The sequence below is a fragment of the Loxodonta africana genome, chromosome 3 (assembly GCF_030014295.1).
Source record: "Loxodonta africana isolate mLoxAfr1 chromosome 3, mLoxAfr1.hap2, whole genome shotgun sequence".
Classification (NCBI taxonomy): Eukaryota; Metazoa; Chordata; class Mammalia; order Proboscidea; family Elephantidae; genus Loxodonta; species Loxodonta africana.
In genome coordinates, this window is record NC_087344.1 from 56,881,385 (window position 1) to 56,904,743 (window position 23,359).

Here is a 23,359-nt window from a genome sequence, read left to right on the forward strand (position 1 = left end):
TCCACCTATCGTATCCCTTCCTTTCTCCCTCCATCCATTCATCACCCACCAGCCCACCCATCACTCTCTCCTCTAAGCAGCCATTCCAGGCTGGGCCCTGGACTAGGCCTCAGACCCAGAGAGGAAATACCCTGGCTTCTGGTCAGTGGGAAAGCTATGCCTCACCTGTAGCACCGTGTGGCTGTCCACATGCCCATGCATCCGCTGCTCCAACTTGTGGGGGGTGCCGATGCGGGTCCAACGAGCTGAGGAGTGGGGCTCCCCCGTGCTGACACACTCCAGGGTGACAGACTTTCCGACTTTCACTCTCACGGGGCCCTCGGGGAGCACAGACACTGACGGGGGCCCTGCCCAGAGGAACAGCCACCACTGACGCATAGGGCTCCAGTGGTCACGCACACTGTCACAGGCCCTGCCACAGTAACTGTAGGCTGGCACTAGTATCCCCATTGTACTGATGTGGAAACAGGCTCAGAGAGGGAGAATGCCCAAGGTCACAGGGGAAGTCAGTGGCAGAGTCAGGATTTAAACCTGGAGGTCTGAGCTTAGAATCTGGGCTGGAGTCCCACGGGGGTGACGCCTCTCACCGTGCACACTGAGGTTCACGACACTCTGGGCCACGCCATAAGCGTTGGAGGCCACGCAGCGGTAGGCACCGTGGTTGCTGGGCCGGGTGCCCATGATGGTGATGACAGAGCCGTTGGGGCTGATGTGGATGTTGTCTGTGGAGTTGGCATGGGGGGAGGATATGGTCAGTGAGGGTTGACCTGGCCCTGGGCTGCTATTCCTCCCTTCTAAAGCCTTGGCACTGCTAGCTGGGGCACTTGTGCCTCATGCCCCTAAAGTCTGCATCCTGGGGGTGAGCAGCTCTCAGAGTCACAGATGGATGCAGATAAGAGTCCTTAGAGACTCCTGGGTCCACCCCTTTACCATACAGATAGGGACACTGAGGTCTAGAGAGGGAAAGGCCTAACCCAGGGTCATACAATGAGTCTGGTGCCACCTTAGCCTGTTCCCCGCCTGCACCACACCCTCACACTGGCCTCCAGTCCTTCCCCCACCCCCTGTCCAGCTCACCCTCTAGCTCCTGGTTCCGGGTCTTCCACTCAAGCCGTATGGGGGCTGCCCCATCATGGATGAGGCACTTGAAGCTGGCATCCTGGCCCTGCTGCACAGTGCTGCTGGGCGGGTCGATGGAGATGACAGGGCTCCTGAGGCCTGGGGACAGGGAGCCAGAGGGCTGGGCTCAGCAAGGGTGGGGTGGCTTAACCAATGAAGGCCCTGCCTGGGCTCCAGGGTCTTCTCCTCCTGGCCCCTCCATGCATTCACCACACTTACGGTAGGAGGATCCGGTGCTGGGTGGGACTGTGACCGTGAAGGAGGCCTCCTGCTCAGGCCCTGAGCCGCCAACCACGCGGCACACATACTCGCCAGAATCGGCAGGGGAGATGTGGTGGAGCCGCAGCCGGGAGCCGTGGGTCTGTCGGAGCGTGAAGTGGCAGCCATCAGGCCAAGCACTGGGACAGGGCAAGTCCCCAAGCTGGGCTTTGCTAGTACCAAGTCCTGCCATGGGCTCAGGTGTTCAGGGCTCCAGCTGATGCTGATAGAGGAAGCTTCATTCATAGACCCCCTAGAAATCCAACCCACCCATATCACAGAGGAGGAAGCCAAGGACCAAAAAGTGATCTAGTAGCAGAGCCTGGAGCAAAACCCAGGTCTCTCAACTCCCAGGCTGGTGAACTCTTCCCCCCAAAGCATTGTATCCCCTTGTGGTCCCCAAGCAGGCCGAGAATTATAAGAGGTTTAGGGTAGAGAAGGGAACTGCAGGTCAAACCTTGCCTCTTCTGAAACCTGCTCCATCCTGGTCCCCGTACCTGGTGCCGTGCAGGCAAGCTGCCCCCGCGCTTGTGCCATGTGACCTGGGCGTGGGCCTGCCCGGGCACCACGCAGTTCAGATCCAGCGTCTGGCCCTCAGTCACATGAGAGGAGGAGGCTTCGACGTAGATGGGCTGGGCCAATCCTGGGGCTGTGGGCACAGGGGTGGGTGAGAGAGGCAAGGTTCTGGGGGTGGGTGGCAGGGACCTTAGGGGGTGGCACTGAATGCCAACTAGTTCCCCTGGAGGTGTGGTGGCTGGAGAGTGGCTGACATGGCTGAGCTCCCTTGACCTAAAAAGGGTCCCCATCCCTAGGGGCCAAGATGCTGTTCTGAAGCTTCCCCTGGCTCGGGGGGGAGCGGGGCAGGGGCTGCAGGGCCAACATGGAGCTGAGACTCAAGAGTCCTGCTGGGGGAGCAGGAAGGAGCAAGGCCAGGAAGGGCCCCCAGGCCTGGGTCCCAGCATTGCCCATTGCTCCTTGTCACTCACCAGGAATGGGGCCTGGGCTGGAGGCCTCAATTGTGACCAGGACGGAGGCCTCCAGGGTGCCTGAGCTGCTGGTCACTTGGCATGAGTACTCGCCAGAATCAGCTGGGGACACCTGGTTCAGCCTCAGCAGAGGGCCGTGGACCTGACCAGGGTAGGGGTGAGAGTGGAGAAGGGTGAGCTGGGAGGCTGTCCGATGCCTTCAGACGTCTAAGCCCTCTGGTACCTGTGCCCCAGGACTGCCATGTACAGTTAGGTAGGTTCTATCCTTCCAAGCCACCCCCTTTGACACCACAGACAGTGTAGAACGTAAGTTTATTGAGCACTTTTTCTGGTGGGAGGAAGTTAAGTGTCCTGAGTAAGAGGAGCCCTTTTCTGGTTTGCACCCAGGCACTGTAGGACCAGTGGTGGCCCTGCTGTGCCCAGCCTACTCTCAACCTCCTGGCTTCTGCCCCAATTCTCCCCAAGCTCCCGTCTCTGGGACCACCTTCCCTTCTGGGCTGCATTCAGGCAGACTGCCCGGGGGGGAGCCCACTTACTGCCTTCTCCAGCTCCGTACCTGGTGCCGGGCGGGGAGGCTGCCTCCACGCTTGCGCCACGTGACCTGGGCGTGGGCCTGCCCGGGCACCACACAGTTCAGGTCTAGCGTCTGCCCCTCAGCCACTCGAGAGGAGGAGGTCTCAATGCGGATGGGTGGGGCTCCGCCAGAGGCTAGGACACAGGGAGAGGTCAGGGAGCTGGGACACCCACCCCATGCCCTCAACCCTATACCCAGGTGCCCAGATGTTCAGACCAGAGACCTCCACAAAGGCCGTTAATATTTCCCAAGCTAGTGTAGTATGGGGCTGAGCACAGGCTCTGGGGCCAGTCTGCCTGGGTTCAAATTCCAACTCTGCTCTTCATGAGTTGTGTGACTTTTGGAAAGTTATTTCACCTCTCTGTGTCTCATTTTTTCAAACTGTAAAATGGAGAACAACTATACCTACCTCAAAAAGTTGTGAGAATGAAATGCGTTAATATGTGTAAATGTAATGGCAGTCAGCATCTAGCAGGTGCTTATCACGCTTAGTACTTAGCAATTCCTGTAGCGTATCCTGATTTTTCCTATGCCATGTGTCCCCTGTGCTATTAATTACTTTACATTCCGCTTTCAATTCATTCATTATAAAAAAAAACTTAAATACTTAGCCCCTTATAGGCAATGCTTTCCGTGAAATCATGACACGCTTGACGTGTTGCTTTTTCCTAGTTGTTATTGTTGCCATCAACTCAGCTCTGACTCATGGGGACCTTATGTGTAACAGAACGAAACGTTGCCCACTCCTGTGCCATCTTTCCTAATATGAAACTAAAAAACCAAGCCCATTGCCGTTGAGTTGCTTCCAACTCATAGCGACCCTAAAGGACAGAACAGAGCTGTCCCATAGGGTTTCCAAGTAGTGCCTGATAGATTCGAACTGCCGACTTTTTGGTTAGCAGCCGTAGCTCTTAACCACTATGCCACCAGGGTTTCCTTTCCTAATATACCAATATTAAAATAAAAGGTGTTTATCAGAGTGCCATCTAAATCTTGCATATCCCCAGAGGAACAGTTCCAGGTTTTGGAATACTCATTTAATGGTTGAAAGAGCTCAACTATCCCCATTTCACAGATGAGGAAGGTAGAGCACAGAGAAGGGAAGTCCCTTGTGGGCAGAGGAGATGGACTCAAGCCCATATAGGCCAGACTCCAAAGTCTGTGCTCCCAGAGATGAGTAGGCACTGCCCACAGGCCCGGGACCTGGCCTGGCTCATTGGTCCTGGGTCTTCCCAGCTGACCCGGCCAGGCTGACCTTGGAGGTGGGCAGGAGGCAGAGGCCTGTTGTCACCAGGTGCCAAAAAGCATTTCCTTCCCCCAACCTCTGCCTTCTGGCCTCCCTCCTTCCCTCCCTCCTCCAGCCTCCCAGCCCCACTGCAGGGACTCTCACCAGGGATGTGGACAGCGCTAGAGCCGGAGGCCTCAATAGTGACCAGGACTGAGGCCTCCACTGGGCCAGAGCTGCCCATCACACGGCACACGTACTCGCCGGAGTCAGCCGGGGACACCTGGTGCAGCCGCAGCCGTGAGCCATGGGTCTGGGCAGGGACAGGATGGGGAGACAGAGGAGCAGAGTAAGATACCCATCTGGAATCCCTGAGGGCCTGGGGCTGGGGTCTAACCCTGACCAAGGGGCACTGTACCCCAAGGGGCTCCCTGGCCTTCTTCCTGGGCAGAGGATGGAGGACAAGGCCCCTAACCAGAGTCCCTATAGCCAGCAGCCCTCCCACCATCTCCTGCTCCACGTACCCGATGGTGAGTGGGGAGGCTGCCTCCACGCTTGTGCCATGTGACCTGGGCATGGGCCTGTCCAGGGACCACACAGTTCAGATCCAGCGTCTGCCCCTCAGCCACATGTGAAGATGATGACTCAATTCTGATGGGCTGGGTACCACCAGAGGCTGGGGGGCACAGAAGCAGGAGCTCAGAGCTTTGGACACAGTCAAATTTGGGATCACCTGGGATGGTGGGATTTCCAGCCTCAGAAACCCCTAGCCCGTGGGTAATAATAGTAAAAAAAAGCAAAAAATCAGTTGCTATCTAATCGATTTCAACTCATGGCAACCCCATGTGTGTCAGAGTAGAACTGTGCTCCATAGGGTTTTCTTTTTATTTTATTTTTTTGTTTTTGTTGTCGAGAATATACACAGCAGGGCATACCAACTCAGCAATTTCTACACATACAGTTCAGTGGCATTGATTACACTCTTCAAGTCATGCAGCCATTCTTATCCTCCTTTTCCGAATTGTTCCTCCCCCATTAACATAACCTCACTGCTCCCTAACTTTCCTATCTAATCTTTTGAGTTGCTGTTGCCAATTTGATGCCATATAGTTCTTAAAAGAGCACAATGCTCAAGGCAGATATTCTTTGCTAATTAAGCTAAACTATTGTTTGGTTTAAAGAAAACTTCAGGGTATCTTTTTGGTTTAAGGTTTAAAGATTATCTCAAGGCACTAGTTTTGGGGTTCATCCAGCCTCAATGGCTCCAAAAAGTCTGGATTCCATAAGAATTTGACATAGGGTTTTCAATGACTGGTCTTTTGGAAATAGATCATCAGGCCTTTCTTCCGAGGCTCCTCTGGGTAGACTCAAACCTTCAACCTTTTGGTTAGCAGCCGAGTGTGTTAACTATTTGTACTCCAATAATAATAGTATTTATTAAGCACTTATTCTTACAGTGTGCCAAGCACTGTCCTAACGAGTCGATAACGACTCATAGTGACCCCACGTGATGGAGTAGAACTGGCCCCACAGGATTTTCTAGGCTGTAATCTTTATGGGACCAGATCGCCAGGTCTTTCTCCAAGAAGCTACTGGGTGGGTTTGAACAGCAAACCTTTCGGTTAGCAGCTAAGTGAGCGCTTAACCATTCTTGTGCCAGCAGGGCTCCTTATTAACTCATTTAACCCTCATGAAATTCCTAAGCAGTACTGTGCAACAGACCTTTCCGCAGTGATGGAAGTATCCTATACCTGCTTTGTCCAATACAGTGGCCATGAGGTACATGGGCTACCGAGCACTTGAAATGTGAGGAACTGACTTTCTAGTTTAATTGAATTTGAATTGCCACATGTGGCTTGTGGCCACCATACTGGACAGTGCAGTTCTGTGAGGCTGGAATTATTGGTATGCCTGAGAGGAAAGGAACTTGCTTAAGTCCCTTAGTGGTGCAGCCGGGGTTTGAATCTGCAGCTTTCTGTAGAGCCCCTGCCTGGACCACCACTGGGTCTGAGGACTCTGACTCCAGAACTACTCCTGCCTCGTTTCTGGGTCCTCATGAGACTCACCGGAGGGGACACTGGTGCTGGGGGAGACTGAGACCACGATGGAGGCCTCCTGGGCATCGATGTTGTTGTTGGCCCGGCATACATACTCGCCTGAGTCAGCCACGGACATATGGTGCAACCGCAGGCGGGAGCCGTGGGTCTAGTGGGAAAAGGGAGTCGGGGACTAGCAGGATCACTGACTGGCTCAGGTCTCCTCCCAGCTTCCCTCGTCAGACCCAGGGCAGAAGGGAGGCTCCCAGGATTCTCAGCTAATGCTTCAGCCTCTCTGTCCATGGGGCTGCCTGCACTGCCCACCCCAGGAGGTAGGGGTCCCACCCCCACTACCACGGCTCCACTCTGTACCTGGTGCCGGGCGGGGAGGCTGCCCCCACGCTTGTACCACGTGATGGTGGCCTGCGGCTGCCCAGCAACCACACAGTTCAAATCCAAGGTCTGCCCTTCCAGAACCGTGGGGGATGAGGACTCGATCCTGATTGGTGGGGAAATGCTGGGCACTAGGGACAGAGAGGAACAGGCAACACAGCCAAGTCAGATGCCAGGAATGGTGCCAGGAAGCGCTCTGCCTCCCTCTGCCCTCTTTACTCTCACCGTGGGAGGAGCCGCTGCCCTGGATGGTGACGATGAGTGACGTCTCCTGGGAGCCAGCACCGTTACTGACGTGGCAAACATACTCGCCTGAGTCTGCTGGTGTCACCTGGGGGATCCGTAGCCGGGAGCCCACAATCTGAGGGAGAGCAGGTGTCAGCAGGTGGGGCAGTACCTCCATGTCTCGGGCGCTGCTGCTGCCTTCCACAGGACCCTAGGAGCCTCCCTGCTTCCCAGGGGCAGAGAGGCTGAGTGGGGCCCAGTCTCCATCACAACTTCCTCCACAGCTTGCCTAAGGCTCAAGCAGAGTACATGGCCCCTCTCTAGACTCAGGGGGGTGGGGACAGTGTCTCCAGCCTCTGTCCTGTTCCTGCCTGTCACCTCTCTAGAAAGCCTTCTGAGAACTTCCCTGGCATCTGTTTGCACAGTGCCCTATGCTTCCTTCTCCTATGGCTCCTATCACACACACTGTGCTGTCGTCCTGCCTCCCTCCAGTACCAGGGGCTCCCCAAGGGCAGACACTGGGCCTTATTCAATTCTGGGTCCTCAGCGCCCAGCACAGGACATGGCATGGAATGGATTCTCAGGAAAATTTAGTGAGCGAGTGAATTATAGAATGTTCAGCTAAAATACGACATCCATCTGAAGTCAGAGGATTTCTTTGTGTATCCTCAACACTGGTATGGGGCTTGCTGAAGTATGCTCAATGTCTGTTGAATGAATGAATTGAACATAGAGTGTGGTGCTGAGAGCCCCTCCTTACTTCCATCAGTGCCAGTGTGCCCTGCCTGCTGGCTCCATACCTGGTGCCGGCTGGGTAGACTGCCGCCACGCTTATACCAGGTGATGGTGTGCGGGGCCTGGCTGGCCACCAGGCAGTTGAGGTCCAGGGTATGGCCATTGGCCAGGGAGGCCGAAGAAGACTCGATGCGGACAGGGTACACCACACCCTGGGCTGGGAAAGCAAGAAGGGAGGCAAGGTATGGGAGCTGCTGAGGGTGGAGCTGGGCCCTTAGCAGCCCCTCACCACTTGCTATGATGCTGAGACACTCACTATGGGAGGGGCCAAGGCGCTGCTGGACAGTGACGAGAACTGAGGTTTCCTGGGTGCCCGCACTGCTGGTCACGCGGCACACATACTCCCCAGAGTCGGCAGGAGTCACGTGGGACAGCCGCAGCCTTGAGCCAAATACCTAGGCAGAGCAGGAGGGAAGCAGACTCAGAGACTGGACACTGGGGCTCATGGTCAGGCTCCCGGCCCCTTCCCTGGCTCCTCCCAGCCTGGCCCAGCCAGCTGGAACACAATGGAAGCTCTTTCAGGGAGGACTGCCATTTGGGACCCTTCTATTCTCCTGCCCCAGGGCTAAGTGGGCAGTTGGGCCTCAGAAATGGGTCCAGCCTACCACCTTATCCATGCCATGGACCACTGCAATTGGGCACCAGGGAGAAGCGGGAGACCAACATCTGTTGTCATGCTATAGGATAGGTGAAGTAGGTAGTGTGAGCCCATTTGACAGATTAGGAGATTCAGGATCAGGGAAGTCAAGTGACTGGCCTAAGGTCACATAGCAGACAAGTGGCAGAGCCGCATCTGAACCTGAATATGCCTGAATCAAGGCCTGTGCCCTTTATGCTGCAGCTATGATAGTCCTTCAGGCTCCTGCTTCGCTCCCCGACTCCTACCTGGTGCCGGGCAGGGAGGCTGCCCCCACGCTTGTGCCATGTGACCTGGGCGTGGGCCAGCCCAGAAACGAGGCAGTTCAGGTCCAGGGTCTGCCCTTCAGCCACATGTGAGGAAGATGACTCAATCCGGACTGGAGGGGTGACTCTGAGCGCTGGGGACAGAGGACAGAGGGTCAGTCCTCGGCTGGGAGGGGAGGAGAAGAGGTGTTAGTGGAGGCAGGGGCTACTAGTCTTGTGGGAGGTGGAGCTGGGTTTTTCCTCTTGATCCTGCCATTGCTGGATTGGGAGGCCCTGGAGTGGGCCCCCAACCCTCCCTCCCACCAGCATCACTCACCAGGCACAGAGCCTGCAGGCTCAATGGTGACCAGGACTGAGGCTTCTTGGGGCACAGAGCTACCCACCACGCGGCACACGTATTCTCCTGAGTCAGCAGGGGACAGCTGGTACAGTCTCAGCAATGAGCCGTGCATCTGGCCAGGACAGGGGGCGGGGTCAGAGGAAGCCCTCATAGGATCCTTGTATGTATCATCTGCAGCCCTGCCTCACTCACTGTCTCCTGAGGCCTTGCCATCGGCTCCAGATCCATTTCCCTGGCCTGTTTGGGGGTAGGGGAGTGAGCTCTTGCTCCAGGTGTCGGGTGGTGTGCAGGAGGAGCTATAGGGGATTGGGTGAACCCTAATACCATACACCATCAATTCTGAGATACACTTTCAACATCGCTGAAGTCAAGCTGCATCTCGTATTATCTTACAATTATAACTGGCAGTTTTTGTTTTCTTAGAGGTATATAAAATAATGGTACATATTGCAATCAATGGTGTGCTAAAGTCTATAAAATACGGTAATATTAACAGCTAATGATATTATGGTAATACCAGTAGCTCACAGCACTTTCTATGAGCCAGAGCTCTGAGCACTTTGCATACATATTAATTTATATAACCTTCAGATAGTATCATTCCCATTTTACAGAAGCTGAAACCATGGCACAGAGAGGTTAGGTAGCTTGCCCAAGGTCATACAGCTAATGAGCGGTAGCACCAGGATTCACACGTAGGCTGGCTGGTCCTCGAGTCTGGGCTCTAACCACCGCACAGGTGCTTCTTCAATGGGGCCCAAGGTCTCCCTGCTCTCAGAGGAGCCTCCAGCCTCCCACCACCCAGGGGTCCCCTTCTCCTCTCGGTCTTTCCATTCTTCAGCTCCATACCAGGTGCCGAATGGGTAGGCTGCCCCCGCGCTTGTGCCACGTGACCTGGGCATGGGGCTGCCCAGGTACCACACAGTTCAGATCCAGGGTTTGCCCCTCGGCCACATGTGAAGAGGAGGACTCGATGCGGATGGGCTGGACGCCTCCAGGGGCTGGTGGCATAACATGGCCATGGTCATTCCAGTTCTCCAAAGCTGTTCCCACGCATCCCTATTCTCCCTCCCGGCTTAGCCTGGTGGCCCCACTCACGGTAGGCCAAGTTGGCTCCCTGGGTCCCTGTTACAGTAACTGTGATGGAGGCCTCCACACCATTACTGGCCCGGCAAACATACTCGCCCGCATCAGCTGGGGAGGCCTGGAAGATGTACAGGCGGGAGCCGCGGACCTGGGCAGCCGTGGGCAGGAGAGTGAGAGGGGGTCTTCCAGAGCCCAGCACCCCTGCTCCCCTGAGCTAAGAATTACAGGTCCTCAGCTCAGAGGCCACTGGGACCCCCATAATCCACATGCCTCCCATCCCTGGCTTCGCCCTGGCCGGCTCCCACCACCCTCCTGGCACTGTGTACCTGGTGTCGGGCGGGGAGGCTGCCCCCACGCTTGAACCATGTGACTGGGGCATGGGCCTGCCCTGCCACCACGCAGCTCAGATCCAGGGTCTGCCCCTCGGCCACTGTGGGAGATGAGGACTCGATCCTGACAGGTGGGACAGGTCCTGGGGCTGTGGGCACAAGGGTGAGGGTGGCAGATGCTCCTCCCAAGAGAGGGCAGGGACTGCACCCTGGAGCCAGCTCAGCCTTGTCTTCTGAGACCAGGCCCACGGTGTTGGGGTTTGGTGGCCTGGGCTTGATGTCCTCAGCTGAACAACCCCAAGGAGAGGTCAGGGTGGAGGAGGAAGGAAGTGGGGGAGAGGAGGATAGCTGAGGCTAAGAGAGAGGCAGGAGAGGCAGGGCAGAAACAAGGAGGGACGTGGCATAGAAAGGAGTGATGAGAAGATGGTGGATGGAGGCTAAGGCCCAGAAAGGTAAAATAACTTGTTCAAGACTGACAAGGGGCAGAAGAGCCAGGATGTGAACCTAGGACAGTCTGATTCCCCTGGGCTCCTGCCCCCAGTTCAGCAACAGGCAGAGTCACTTGGTCCTCACCACCTTGGAAGGCTTTTGATCTCTTTCAGCTTTCCACGTTATTTGGGAGTCACTCACCAGGGATGGAGCCAGAGCTGGAACTGGAGGCTTCGATGGTGACCAGGACGGAGGCCTCCAGGGGCCCAGAGCCAAGGACCACACGGCAGATGTACTCGCCTGAGTCGGCAGGGGACACCTGGTGCAGCCGCAGCAGTGAGCCGTGGGTCTGTGTACAGTGAGAGTGGGTTGGGAGGGGGCCAGAGCACCCTGATCCAATCCCTCCAGCAGGCTGGCCTAGGGGGCTGTTGTACCTGGTGCCGGGCAGGGAGGCTGCCCCCACGCTTGTGCCACGTGACCTGGGCATGGGCCTGTCCCGGTACCACGCAGTTCAGATCCAGTGTCTGTCCTTCGGCCACATGCGAGGAGGATGACTCGATGCGGATGGGCTGGGTACCGCCTGGAGCTGGGGCTCCACCGGGGGCTAGGGCACAGAGGAGCTGGCTCAGAGGCCTGGGATCCTGAGCCCCAGTCCTACAGCCCTGGGCAGAGGTGCTGGAACATGACCTGAGCTTGGGAGGCAGATGTGAGGCCTTTCTGATGCTAAGACCATGCTCTTCTGCCCCTCAGCATGGCCTGCCAGGCACCTTCTCACCTCTCTCACCTCCAACTTGGACTCAAGGCCCATTTGCCTGACCATGACCTCTTGATCTGTGATCTTAGTCTGCTCTGGCCCACAGGAAACCAGGGACATTTAGTGTCCAGGCCGCAGATGATAATAATACAATTCCTTTGTGCTCAGGAAGCACTTGACATGGGTATCATCTCATTTAAACCATACCATAACCTAGCAGGTGCACAGTATTGTCCCCATTTCATAGATGAGGAAACCGAGGTCCGGAAAGGTAAAGTAACTTGTTCAAGGCTTATAAAGGGCAGTGCTGGGATTTGAACCCAGGTCATTCTGACTTCCAACTCAGTGTTCAACCCTGCACTGCTGTTTCCTGACAAATTTTGAAAATAGCACCCTCATCATGGGGCCCCAAGCAAGCCAGATCAACCTAATCCCCATGCCCAGCCCCTCCTCCCCATCTCCTGGAGCAGGGAGTAGACGGTCAAACCTGCCTATAATGTCCTCCCTGTCCCCAGGCCCCTGGAGACCATAGGCACCTTCCTTGGGAATAGTGGGGAGATCCTAGGCTCCTGCCCAGCCCTGCCTGGCTCCTCACCTGGGGTGTAACTGGGGCCTGGCTGGGCACTGTGGACAACGGAGACAATGATGGAAGCTTCCTTGGGGCCCGACCCATTCTCCACTCGACACACGTATTCTCCAGAATCGGCTGGTGAAACCTGGGGGAGCCGTAGTCGGGAGCCGTGGACCTGGGCCAGGTAGAGGAAGAGGTATGAGGACAGGGAGGGGCCGTAGTCACCACACCCTCTGAGCCTTAGTGAGTCTTTCAACAAACACTCACTGGTACCGCTCTAAGCCGCCCCACACAGAAGTTGGGGATGGAAGGCCTTGAGATCTGGCCCCGCTTAAGGAGAGTGCCCTGGGCAATGCGAAGCCTCCACCTGGGCAAGATCGCCCTGGCCAGAGACTTGCAACCCTAGAACCTCTGCCCCGGGCTCAGGAACCCTCATACCTGGGCGTGGGGAGGGAGGCTGCCCCCTCGCTTATACCATGTGACCTGGGCGTGGGCCTGCCCTGCCACCACACAGTTGAGGTCGAGCATCTGTCCTTCAGTCACAGAAGGGGATGAGGACTCAATCTTGACTGGTGGTGTGCTGCTGCCTAAGGCAGGGGGCCAGAATGGTGTAAGTTGGCCTCAGGGGTGCCCTGGCAGGCCCTCCCTGCTCCCCAGCCCTGGAGGCTCCTCACCTGGAAGGACGACCACCTGGATACGGGCCTGGGCGGTGCCTGCCGGGCTGGTGGCCACACAGAGGTAGAAGCCGGCGTCGGCGGTTGTGATGGCTGGGATGAGCAGTGTGGCAAAGTCTGTGCGCTCCGACCGGGCCTGCCACGGGGGAGAAGAATCAGCCATTAGAGAGTGCAAGGCAGCCTGGTAAGGGCTCGCTGACTCAGGAGAAAAGGGGGAGCATAGAAGGTAGAGGCTGGCACAGGGCCAAGAACAGGGAACAGTAGGGCACTACCAACCATCTGCCAATTTGTTGTACAGTGGTGGCTTTCGTGTTACTGTGATGCTGGAAGCTATGCCACCAGTATTTCAAATACCAGCAGGGTCACCCATGTTCCAGTGGAGTTTCCAGACTAAGACAGACCAGGAAGAAAGGCCTGGAGATCTACTTCTGAAAGTTAGCCAGTGAAAACCCTATGGATTACAACAGAATATTGTCTGATATAGTGCTGGAAGAGGAGCCTAGTAGGTTGGAGGGCACTATACAACAGCTGCAATAGCGGACTCAATGCCAACAATCATGAAGATGGCACAGGACCAGGCAACATTTTGTTCTGTTACACATAAGGTCACCATGAACTGGAGCCGACTCAATGGCAACTAACAACAGAGCACCAAGGAGGCCTGAGCAGGTAGCAAAACAAGAGGCGGACAGTTGCTACCTGCTGGGACGTACCGTCTGAGTAGCTTGCTGTCTTGGAGAGGAAGGGAACCAGCAGACAGGGCGATGGGGTAGGAAGTGGAGGTGGGAGGGTCAGGGTGGGTGTGAGGCGTCTGCTGGGCCTGAGCCGGACTGCTCTCCTCACCTGTGGGGGGAGACTGCCCCCTTCCTTCCTCCAGGTGATGGTGGCACTGGGCACTCCTGCAGCCCTGCAATACAGCCTAACGGTGCGGCCTTCATGTACCTGGGTCCTCTCCGGGCTCACCTGGACCCTGGGCCCGCTGCCCCCTGCAGACACAGCCCGTGAGAACAGCTCCTAGGCTGTCCACCCGGTTCCCAGTCCCCACCAGCAGCCCGCCCCCTTACCGTGCACATGGAGCATGGCCCTGGCTACGTGCTGCCCAGCGCTGCTGTGGGCACGGCACAGATACTGGGCCTGATCTGAGGACTCCACGGCTGGCAGGCGCAGGATGCCACCATGGATTTGTGCCTTCTGAGGGAGCTGGCCACCAGGGCCCCCTGATACGGAAAAGTGGGGTCAACATTCACTGGGTCTGCGGCTGCCCTAGCTCTCTCCAGCCAGAGTTGTAGACCCCATAGCCTGAAGTCCTGCGCCTGCTCTCCCCCACACAGGAGAGCCAGAGCTCTGAATGTCATTCCCACCACAGCCTCACCTGTCCACTCAAGGGTGGGTGTGGGGTTCCCTGTGGCACTGCAGCGGAACTCAGCCAGCTGCCCAGGCTGCACCGTGAGTTGTGGTGGGTGGATGGAGACCACAGGGGCGGATGGGGCACCTGAGGCTGACAGGGGAAGAGAAGAATACATGGTTAGGGTGGGGAGTGTTGTCTGATCCATGGCTACTCGCTTGGCTTCCACTCTTGCTCCCATGGCCATCTGTCCACACAGCAGCCAGAGGGAGCTTTTAGAACATCAAGGAGGTCTTGTCACTCCTTCACCTAAGACTTGGCCGTGGCTCCCCGCTGTTTTTAGAATAAGATCCAAACTCCTTACTATGGTCCACCATATTCTGCATGCTCTGGATATCCTCTACCCACGTCTCAAGGTTCCTCACTACCCTCCCTCCCTCAGCTCTAGCCACACTGGCCTTGATGTTCCTCAAACACACCAATGTGTTCCTGCCTAAGGGCCTCAGCATGTGCTGCTCCCTCGGCCAAGAACACTCTGCCAGCTTTTTGCACGGCTGGACCCCTTCTCTTCCTTCGGGTCTCAGCTCCGATGTCACCTCCTCGGAGAGGCCCTCCCTGGCCACCCCAGCTAGAGTGGCCCACCCTTCCCCTACCTCATTTCTCTTTTATTACTGTTTATTCCTGTTCCAGCACTCATCACCATGTGTAATGATTTTGTTTATTCATTTGTTCCCCTGTTTATTGTCTCCCCAGCTAGAACATATACCTCAGGAGGGCAGAGATCCTGTCTGCCTTTCTTTACCCTGTATCTCTGAAGCCTAGACCAGGACCTGGCATATCGTAATGCTCAGAAACTACCAGTGAGTGAGTAAACGGTGCCCCGGTCCCGATTGTCCTAGGAGACAGCGGGGGCTGGGTTGATCAGGTAGAGGGGTGAGGGGCGTACCTTGCACATGCAATGTGGCTGTGCCCTGGTCCATGGCGAACATGTTGGAGCCAGTGCACACATAGGTGCCCGCATCACTCGGCTGTACATTGCGAATGGTCAGGATGCCATTGAAATCCATGGCTCGGGATGGCAGTTTTCCATTGTGCAGGCGGGTCCACACCAGCGTATAAGCTGGAGACTGCAGGGCAAGGGGGATGGGGTGGGAGTCATGCGTGGGCTCAGAGACCCCAAAAGATAGACCCCTTCTTGTCCCTACTCTCTGCCCTGCCCACCTTGCTCTTGGCTGTGCAGATGAAGGTGACGTCAGATCCGGGGCGCACACTCTGGCTCCGCTGCTCCTCTATGGTCACTGTGATGGGCTTGCTTGGTGCCTCTGTGGGGGTAGGAGGCTCCCCTGGTGAGCTGGGGCCTGGCCGAGACCCTATCTTATGGTCACTTTCTCCCTCCCCATCATTCTCTCTGGACCTTCCTTCTTCCTGGTCCAGCTTAGATTCTCCCAGCCCCTCCTTCCCCCCCTCATCTTGGCTCAACCTAACCTCCCAACTTCTCTCATCCTGCACCCAAGCAGCCAGCGGAGGTAGCTGGAGAACATCACACCGTGAGTTCACTTGACTCAAATTCATGATCACAGACCTCAAGTGAGCTCCTGACACTTCACACTTCCCCTCACTCCAACTGGGTTTCTCCCTCTGGTTTGAGTTTCTACACTCATAAACATCTCACATTTGTTGGGAAAATAGGAACTACTCATCAGGAATTTTCCCATCTTCCCAAGTCTACTACCTTCTCATTCCCCAAAGATGGGACCCTTCTCCCAACCCAGTCCCACCCCTCCTTCTTCTGAGTGCTGGATCCCCTCCCAAGGACTCCCTCCCATGGCTGTCCCCTCTCTTGCTACATCAGTCTCTCCTCTCTATCTCCATGGGCTCACTGCACTCCATAAATACGTTCTAGAATTTTCCATCTCTAAAAACGTCCTGCTTGACACTTCCACCAAACTACTGTATCGTGTCTTGGACTCCTTCAAAGCCAAGATCTTCAAAGTTTTATCTACATTTACAGTCTATACTTCCTGCCTTCTTACCATTCTTTGCCTTATTCCAGCCTGGTTTCTACCCCATCTCTTCATTGAAAACCACTCTTCTTAAAGCTTGATCTCCAAGGGTTATTTCTCTGTTCTTATCTTACTTATCTATTAATACACTCAGCTACTAATCAAAAGGTTGGAGGTTCAAGTCCACCCAGAGGCACCCCAGAAGAAAGGCCTGGTGATCTACTTGTGAAAAATCAGCCATTAAAAACCTATGAGCCTAGTTCTACTCTGAAACACATGAGGTCACCATAAGTAGCAGTTGACTTGGCGACAACCGGTTGGTTTATTTCTCAGTGGCATCTGGCTAGGCTGACCACTCCCTCCTGGAAACATTTTCCCATCTTGGCTACCATGACACCACCTTCCCTGGTTTCCTCCCCTCTCACTGGCTGCACCCTCTTGGTCTCTTTTTCTGCCCTTCCTCCTCAACTAGACATGTCTAAGCTGGAGCTCCTTGGGGCCCTATCCTCCAGTTACATTCTACCTGGGTGATCTCACCCTGCACCATGGTTTTAAACACAATCTATGCCAGTAGCTCCCAAGTTTAGTTCTCTGGCCTGAGTTCAAGGCTCATCTTCAAATATCTGACAGACGGACCCCCTTAGATGTTCTCCCAAACATCTCAAACTTTAACAAGCTCAAAACCAAACTCATGCTTCCCTATCATCTGTTTGTAGCAGGTGTTGCTGATGCCCTGCTGTTATGGATTGAATTGTGTCCCCTTAAAATATGTGCTGGAATCCTAACTCCTATCTATACCTGTGAATCTAATCTAATGAAATATAATGTAATCATCTTCCACAGTGTAATCTAATATAATCAATTAATCAATCAGCTGAGGTCCTACCAGTGTAGGGTGGGTCCTAAATCCAATCACTTCTGGATTATAAAAAGAGCAGAACGGACACAGAGACAAGCACACGAGGAGGAAGACAGATGTCACATAAGGATCGTCTGTAAGCCAAGGAACCAAGGAATGCCTGGGCCTACTTAAAATGAAGGAATTGACACGGCCAAGACCCTGATTTGGACTTTTAGCCTCCAGAACTAAGAAAACTAACTTCTGTTCTCTAAAGCTACCACCTTGTGATATTTGTGTTACAGCAGCACCAGGAATCTAAGATATCTGCCCACATCCCCTCACCCTGTCACTTTGGTACATGTCTGCTTGACCTCTAGCTGCCAGTCCCTGCATTTCTTTGCATGAGGCCTTCTCAGACCACTGGAGCCCACTCTTCCTGTGGTGGGACAGAAGTGCGTGGGAATTGATGCTCTGGAATAGACCTACATCAATGGCTGATGGGAGCTGGTGTACACATACCCCAGCTCCCTCAGCCCCAGGACAGGGTGACTCTGAACAGCATGTGTTTCACCGGTCCCCAGAGTTTCCTCTGCTGGATTAAACAACAACTGCCCACAGTGGTAACTCACTTTATTGGATGCCCTCCCTCCCGCCTCACCTCCTTCATTGTTTTTCCCAGGATCCCCTCCCAAATAAATTATTTGAACTCAAATACTTGTATCAGGCTCTGCTTTTGGAAGACAACTTCCTCTTGGAGCCTCCCTCATCTCAGTAAACAGCACCCCTACCTACCCAGCTGCTGGGATCCAGACACCTGGGCATCATCTTGGACATTTCTCTTTCCCTCACTACCACAAACGAGTCCTGCCAATTCTGCCTCTAACACTGGTCTTGAATCCATTACTTCTCTGTCTCTCCGTTGCCCTCATCCAGGCAGCCTCCATCCCTTCCTGGTGGATGAGCACAGTAGCTGCCTGGCTCTGCAGTCTGCAGCCCAGGTCAGGATAGGTATTCTTGGGGACAGATGGAGAGGAGGGGGCCAGGGACTCACCAGTGACCAGCAGCTCTGCCCGGCTGGTATTGGCATGATAGTGATTCCGGCAGGTGCAAATGTAGACCCCTGCATCTGAGGGCTGGACACTGGGGAAGTGGAGCTCAGAGCCTGGTGGGAGGGGGATGGGAACTTGTCAGAGCCAACATACCCCTCTTCCCTCCTATCCCTATATTCAAAGATAGGTCCCCAGCCCTTCCTGAGGCAGCTCAGGGGGCTGCAGGGCCTGGGCCCATAAGTACCTTGATGGCGCTGCTGGGTGCTGCTGGGCACAGGCCGCCCATCCTCACGAGACCAGTAGAAGTAGTGGGGTGGGTTCCCACTGACCTGGCACCGCAGGGAATGGGAGCCACCTTGGGGCACTATGCTCCGAGCAGGGTGGACCTGGACCACCAGTGGGGCTTGGTCTGCTGTCAGGGGACAGGGGAGGCCATTCAGACAGGAGGACCCCAGCATGAGGCATTGCCTTAGATAGCTCTGCCCTCCCAAAGGTGCCCCTGGAGTGATCTACCCTCGGCACCGTCCCCACAGCTAATATCCCCCAAACACTAGAGATCCCCAGGCTCCCTGCCTTGTCCATCACCCCCATCCTGGGCCATGGTCTCACTTACCCTGTGGCACGCACCGGCCCCCACGCACATTGGGGTTACCCACATAACCTGGGGCACACCTGTAAATTGGAATAAAGAACAGCTTTGTCAGGTCCCAAGGGACCCAGTGCCTCGTGGTGTGTTTGTGGGGGCCAGAAACTCAGCCTGCAGGCTCAGAGTTCTGGAAGGACCTCAGGGACCAAAGAGACCCCAACATAGGGCCTTGGTGAGCTGAGGGAAAGGGAGTGTATGCATGTCAGTAGGCTGGGGAATTGGGGAGGTAGGGCCTTTATTCTCTAAGGAAAATTAATTCAACAAATGTTTATTAAGCAACTACTAAATACCAGACACTATGCCAGTGTTGGGAACACAACAGTGAACACAATGATGTCCTTGCTCTTGTGGAACTCGCTATCAAAGAGGGAAACCAACATAGAAACTCTATGTAAAACGAGAGTGAGGGAAGTGAATGGTGGCTGGGAGGGCACAGAAAGGGCCACAAATCCAGCCCTGAGAATCAGGAAGTCTTCCCAGAGGATGGAATTTCTGACCTGCTATATTCCCTTGGAAGAGGCTATACTCTTCTTTCAGAAAACTTATCATGGTTTGTATTTATATATTTGTATTATTCCTTTTTCTCTATCTTGTCTCCTATCACAAGTGGTGGACTCCCTAGGGGACTGGGACTGAATCTGAATCTGTTTTGTTCACCACCTTCTGCCACTTGGCCCACTGCATGGCAAACAGTAGATGCTCAATAAAAATTTGATGAGTAAGTGAAGGAAGCTGAGTCTTGAAGGCTAAGTAGGAGTTAGCCAGGAAGAGGAAGTTTGGGGGTGAAGAATGTTTCATGCAGAGAGAATAGGATGTGCAAAGACCTGAACGCTAAGTCATGAAGTTAAGCCCAGCTGAAGTATAGAGTTGGGTGTCAGAAGTGGGATGAAACCTAAGATTGGGCTACAGGGGTGCCTGGTAAGACTGGTAAGGGCCTATTCTGAGGGAAATGGGGAATCTTAGAAGAGTTTTGGGCAGGGGAGGAGACCTTCTTGGGCAACACCATCCAGGACTCTTGCCTAGGAGTCCACTCTATGACACTCCCTTCATTTATAAACTTACTGCTCACAGTACTGGCCAGTGTAGCCAGGTTCACAGGCCGTGCAGCGGTACCCACCGGCTCCCAGGCTCTCACAGGTGCGGGAGAACCTGGTAGGGGGAGGCAAAGGTCAAGCCATGAGAAGCCCCTCCCCATCCTGCTCCTTCCACTTCTGCCTTGGAAGCCAGAGCAGTGTCCTCCACCCCTCAGCGAGAGCTCTTCCTTGGGCCTTGGACAAGGGCACCCACATGTTTTCAGGGTTGGTCAGTGGGCAGGCACAGGGCTGGCAGTCCTCAGGCGTCCCAGCCGTGGCATCTCCATAGTAGCCGGGTACACACTGCTCACAGAACTCCCCAGAGGCATTGTGCTGGCATTGCTGTGGGACACAGGGATGTGAGCCACCAGGCATTGGCAAAATTTGCCAAAAGCCTTACAATTTTGTGATCTCTATACAGAAATTCCATTTTTGTGAATTTACATTAAAAAGACAATCACGGAGGAGCACAAAGATTTCACTACAAGGATGTTCATCTCAGCAGTGTTTACAAAAGCAAAATGCTAGAAACACACCTAAACATCCATGAACAGGAAAATGGATAAATTAAAAAGTATACCTGCCCAAATAGCTATCAAAAAGGATGGCGTCGATTGTATTTATGACATTTTTCTGTCTGAGGAAAGTAAATGTATACACCTGGGTATCTGGGGGCAAAGCTTTGAAAATACATACTTCATCATAAAAATATGTGTGGGTTTTATATTCTCCTCCCAAGATAGCCATGTTGATTTCATTAACATAGCAAGTTCTGCTCCAGGTTTGCTAGTGGCTCTGTGACCACCTGAGTCACACCTAAGCACCTACCCTGGACTATGCACATACCACCTGGAAAAGTCCAGGTATAATCAAGACTTAATGATATAGTAAGCTGTTCATGAAATAGTAAGTGAAAGAAGTTGATGACCAAGCAGGATGATCCTAGGTTTACTTTTAAAATGAAAAGTGTATCAGTATGTTTAAGTATGTGCCCAGAAAAGTAGAACTCTCCACTCTGATGTTGACAGTGATTATCTCCAGGTCATAGGACTGCAAGTGGCTTTTACTCTCTTTTTGGTTTATCTCTGTAATCTGACTTCTACAGAAAACATGTGTCACACTGGTGATAATAGCAAGCACCAGAGTTTTCTTTATATTAAACCCATTACTGTCGAGTCAATTCTGACTCATAGCAACCCTGTAGTACAGAGTAGAACTGCCCCACAGGGTTTCCAAGGAGCGCCTGGTGGATTCGAATTGCCGATCTTTTAGTTAGCAGCTGCAGCTCTTAACCACTATACCACCAAGGTTTCCTTCTTTATATTAGAAGAATGTTATTCCATAGCTCTGGCCATCACCCACATTCCTTGATGACCAGGCCTGCTGATCCACAGTCTTCGTCTCCACAAGGCCAGACTCCATAACCTTGCCCCTGACCTAGGAGTATCTTGCTGAGGCCACCTCTCCCTATCCCATAGCCAGCCCTGGTCCCCACCCCAGGCCCAGCCAAGCTGGTCCTCCTACCCTGGCCCTATTTGCATCTCACCGAGCAGGCCCCAGTCTCTGGGTGGCACAGGTCTGAGTGGCCATTGCATTCACATAGCTCACAGTGGCCGAGGTAGAGGCCACTCCCAGTGCGGGTGTAGCCTGGGGCGCAGTCCTGGAAGGCAAAGAGGAAGGCTGGTCTCCATGCAGACCCGGAATCCCCACCTCCCCACCAGGCATGAGCACCAACTGGGTGTTTCAATCCGGAGTCCATTCATTGGCTCCTGGAGAGGAAAGCCTGGGCCCAGCCCTGCTCCCCATGTGTCCCTCTACCCCACAGGCCCCATCTGGAGCAGGGCTAGTGTCCACCCCATCTTGTCTGGCCTCTCCAGCCACTCTGAATTTACAGAAATAATATGTCATCCTCAATGGGCAATCCTTCCCCATCCCCAGGCCTTTGTTTTAAAAATCCTTCTGGCAGGAAAGGTCTCTATTGAAACACTTAACCATAAATGGAAAAAGAAGGTTCAGGAGGCCTAGATCTGGAAGGAGTCCTTGAAGATCCTCACAACTATGTTCACACTCACTAAGAGTCGGGGGAGCACAGACAAAACCAAGGACATTTTTGCACATTCTAGATGAGTAATAATGAGTTCTGAAAACAATTCATTTCCACTCACTACCCCTTCTGTGAAATCTCTCCCTCTCTCAGCCACCATCTCAAAGGGATGTTTCTAAATCTGTTTTGCTTTGCTGCAAAAATGTCCACCAGGGATTCTGCTTCCCCCAGGGGTGCCCTTCAGAATGTTTTACATTTTATAACTTCGAGGGATGGGAAATTCATATATTTGGATTAGCAATTCTCGCAGCCACAGAAGAGGTGCACAGATATCAAACTGCACAGGTGAGGATTGCCCACTGGGGGGTCCTGAGATGGGGAGCTTGCTGGGCCCCACACCTGACAGCCCTGATGCCCACCTGGCATTTCAGCTCTGCCCCACCCTGCCATCCCACCTTCCTCCCATGAATCCTCCTTCTCTCAACTCCATATTCACTCATCAGCTGTTGCTTGTGCATCCCTACGAGCCTGGGGGTTCGAACTTTGCCCTTGTGGAGTTCATGGTCTCCAGCCATGCCCTGGAGAGGCCTTTGCTCTAGCTGACTGTCATCTGTTCCACCCCTGCAATCCTTCCCTCCAAATTCCCACCTCCTGTTTCTCCCCTGTCCCATCCAGCTAATTCACTACTGTCAGGTGAGTTTTCCTGGAACCCAGCTTAAATTGTGTCACTTCCTTTCCCTACTGATACTGATTAATGTCATGTTCAAGGCTGTACAAAGTGGGGTCCTCCTGGCTTTCCAGGTGTGAGCTGCTGCATGGCAGGCTATTCCCCACAGGTTCCTCCTAAGCTTTTGCTTCTTCTGTCCCTCTGGCTGGACTGTGACCTGCCCCACGCTGTTCACCTCTCTCTCGAGGCATTTCTACACTCTGCTTCGGGCCAGAGTCAGCTGAGTCTCTGTATTGTCTCCCTAACTCTGGTGGGGACCCCAAGGGCATGAGCAGGGGTCTTATCCTCTGGAGACTGCAGCCTGGAACTTGAGGCAGAACTTCCCAATGGTTAAAGACATACTGGCTCTGGGGTCCATCAGACCTGGGCTCAAATTAGCTTCTGCCACATGTTAGCTGTGTGCCCTTGAGTAAGTCACTCACCCCTCAGGGCCTCTATTTTCTTATTTGTTAAAGGGGGTTAATTACACATAGCTGAGGGCCATTGGGAGAAAGAAATGAGCTAATGCAAACACAGGCAGCCATTTCAATTCTGACAGTAATCACGGGCCATGGAAATGCCAGTTGGTCAGCTTGCTGATTCTGACGTGCCAGGGCACAGGTGGCTGGGCCACCATGCACTCACCTGGCAAGAGGAGCCGATGTAGCCGGGGGGGCAGCGGCACTCCTCCACTTCCAGGGCTCGGGGTCCGTTTGAGGGCCCGGGCTGGGCGACCTCCAGGCTGACTGCGCTGATGCTGGCAGCCAGCGGCACCGAGGAGAACGTAGCCCGGACCAGGAGCTCATCCAGGTCAGCTAGTGCCATCAGAAGGTGCTCGCGTGTGGCTGGCTGCCCATCAGGCCGGCGCCAGAATTCCTGGGTGGTGGAGAGTAAACGTGGGTGAGGGGTGTAGGGCTTTGCAAGACTCTCCTGCAGCAACCCCCTCCCCAATTCC

The 23,359-nt window shown here is 54.3% G+C and overlaps 1 protein-coding gene across 7 annotated transcripts in view; it reads right to left on the minus strand.

The window, feature by feature from the left end:
* HSPG2 (heparan sulfate proteoglycan 2) overlaps positions 1 to 23,359 on the minus strand; it is a 117,869-nt gene that overhangs the window by 16,828 nt on the left and 77,682 nt on the right. For 5 of the 7 annotated variants that reach the window (XM_064281435.1, XM_064281434.1, XM_064281437.1 and 2 more), the window contains 36 exons: positions 23,050 to 23,280; positions 21,201 to 21,314; positions 19,869 to 19,996; positions 19,644 to 19,730; positions 18,549 to 18,607; positions 18,180 to 18,347; positions 17,938 to 18,048; positions 15,264 to 15,364; positions 14,989 to 15,169; positions 14,070 to 14,195; positions 13,762 to 13,914; positions 13,541 to 13,683; positions 12,698 to 12,833; positions 12,462 to 12,610; positions 12,048 to 12,198; positions 11,133 to 11,302; positions 10,900 to 11,047; positions 10,267 to 10,418; positions 9,953 to 10,088; positions 9,704 to 9,855; positions 8,831 to 8,966; positions 8,497 to 8,648; positions 7,868 to 8,006; positions 7,617 to 7,768; positions 6,817 to 6,952; positions 6,571 to 6,722; positions 6,229 to 6,367; positions 4,687 to 4,838; positions 4,328 to 4,475; positions 2,920 to 3,071; positions 2,364 to 2,505; positions 1,875 to 2,026; positions 1,339 to 1,480; positions 1,078 to 1,218; positions 588 to 722; positions 166 to 347 (listed from right to left, as the gene is read on the minus strand). In XM_064281435.1, the coding sequence (XP_064137505.1) occupies positions 166 to 347; positions 588 to 722; positions 1,078 to 1,218; positions 1,339 to 1,480; positions 1,875 to 2,026; positions 2,364 to 2,505; positions 2,920 to 3,071; positions 4,328 to 4,475; positions 4,687 to 4,838; positions 6,229 to 6,367; positions 6,571 to 6,722; positions 6,817 to 6,952; positions 7,617 to 7,768; positions 7,868 to 8,006; positions 8,497 to 8,648; positions 8,831 to 8,966; positions 9,704 to 9,855; positions 9,953 to 10,088; positions 10,267 to 10,418; positions 10,900 to 11,047; positions 11,133 to 11,302; positions 12,048 to 12,198; positions 12,462 to 12,610; positions 12,698 to 12,833; positions 13,541 to 13,683; positions 13,762 to 13,914; positions 14,070 to 14,195; positions 14,989 to 15,169; positions 15,264 to 15,364; positions 17,938 to 18,048; positions 18,180 to 18,347; positions 18,549 to 18,607; positions 19,644 to 19,730; positions 19,869 to 19,996; positions 21,201 to 21,314; positions 23,050 to 23,280 (5,148 nt within the window). The remainder of the gene's footprint in view (positions 1 to 165; positions 348 to 587; positions 723 to 1,077; positions 1,219 to 1,338; positions 1,481 to 1,874; positions 2,027 to 2,363; positions 2,506 to 2,919; positions 3,072 to 4,327; positions 4,476 to 4,686; positions 4,839 to 6,228; positions 6,368 to 6,570; positions 6,723 to 6,816; positions 6,953 to 7,616; positions 7,769 to 7,867; positions 8,007 to 8,496; positions 8,649 to 8,830; positions 8,967 to 9,703; positions 9,856 to 9,952; positions 10,089 to 10,266; positions 10,419 to 10,899; positions 11,048 to 11,132; positions 11,303 to 12,047; positions 12,199 to 12,461; positions 12,611 to 12,697; positions 12,834 to 13,540; positions 13,684 to 13,761; positions 13,915 to 14,069; positions 14,196 to 14,988; positions 15,170 to 15,263; positions 15,365 to 17,937; positions 18,049 to 18,179; positions 18,348 to 18,548; positions 18,608 to 19,643; positions 19,731 to 19,868; positions 19,997 to 21,200; positions 21,315 to 23,049; positions 23,281 to 23,359) is intronic. The other 2 variants (XM_064281436.1, XM_064281432.1) reach the window with 1 other exon arrangement.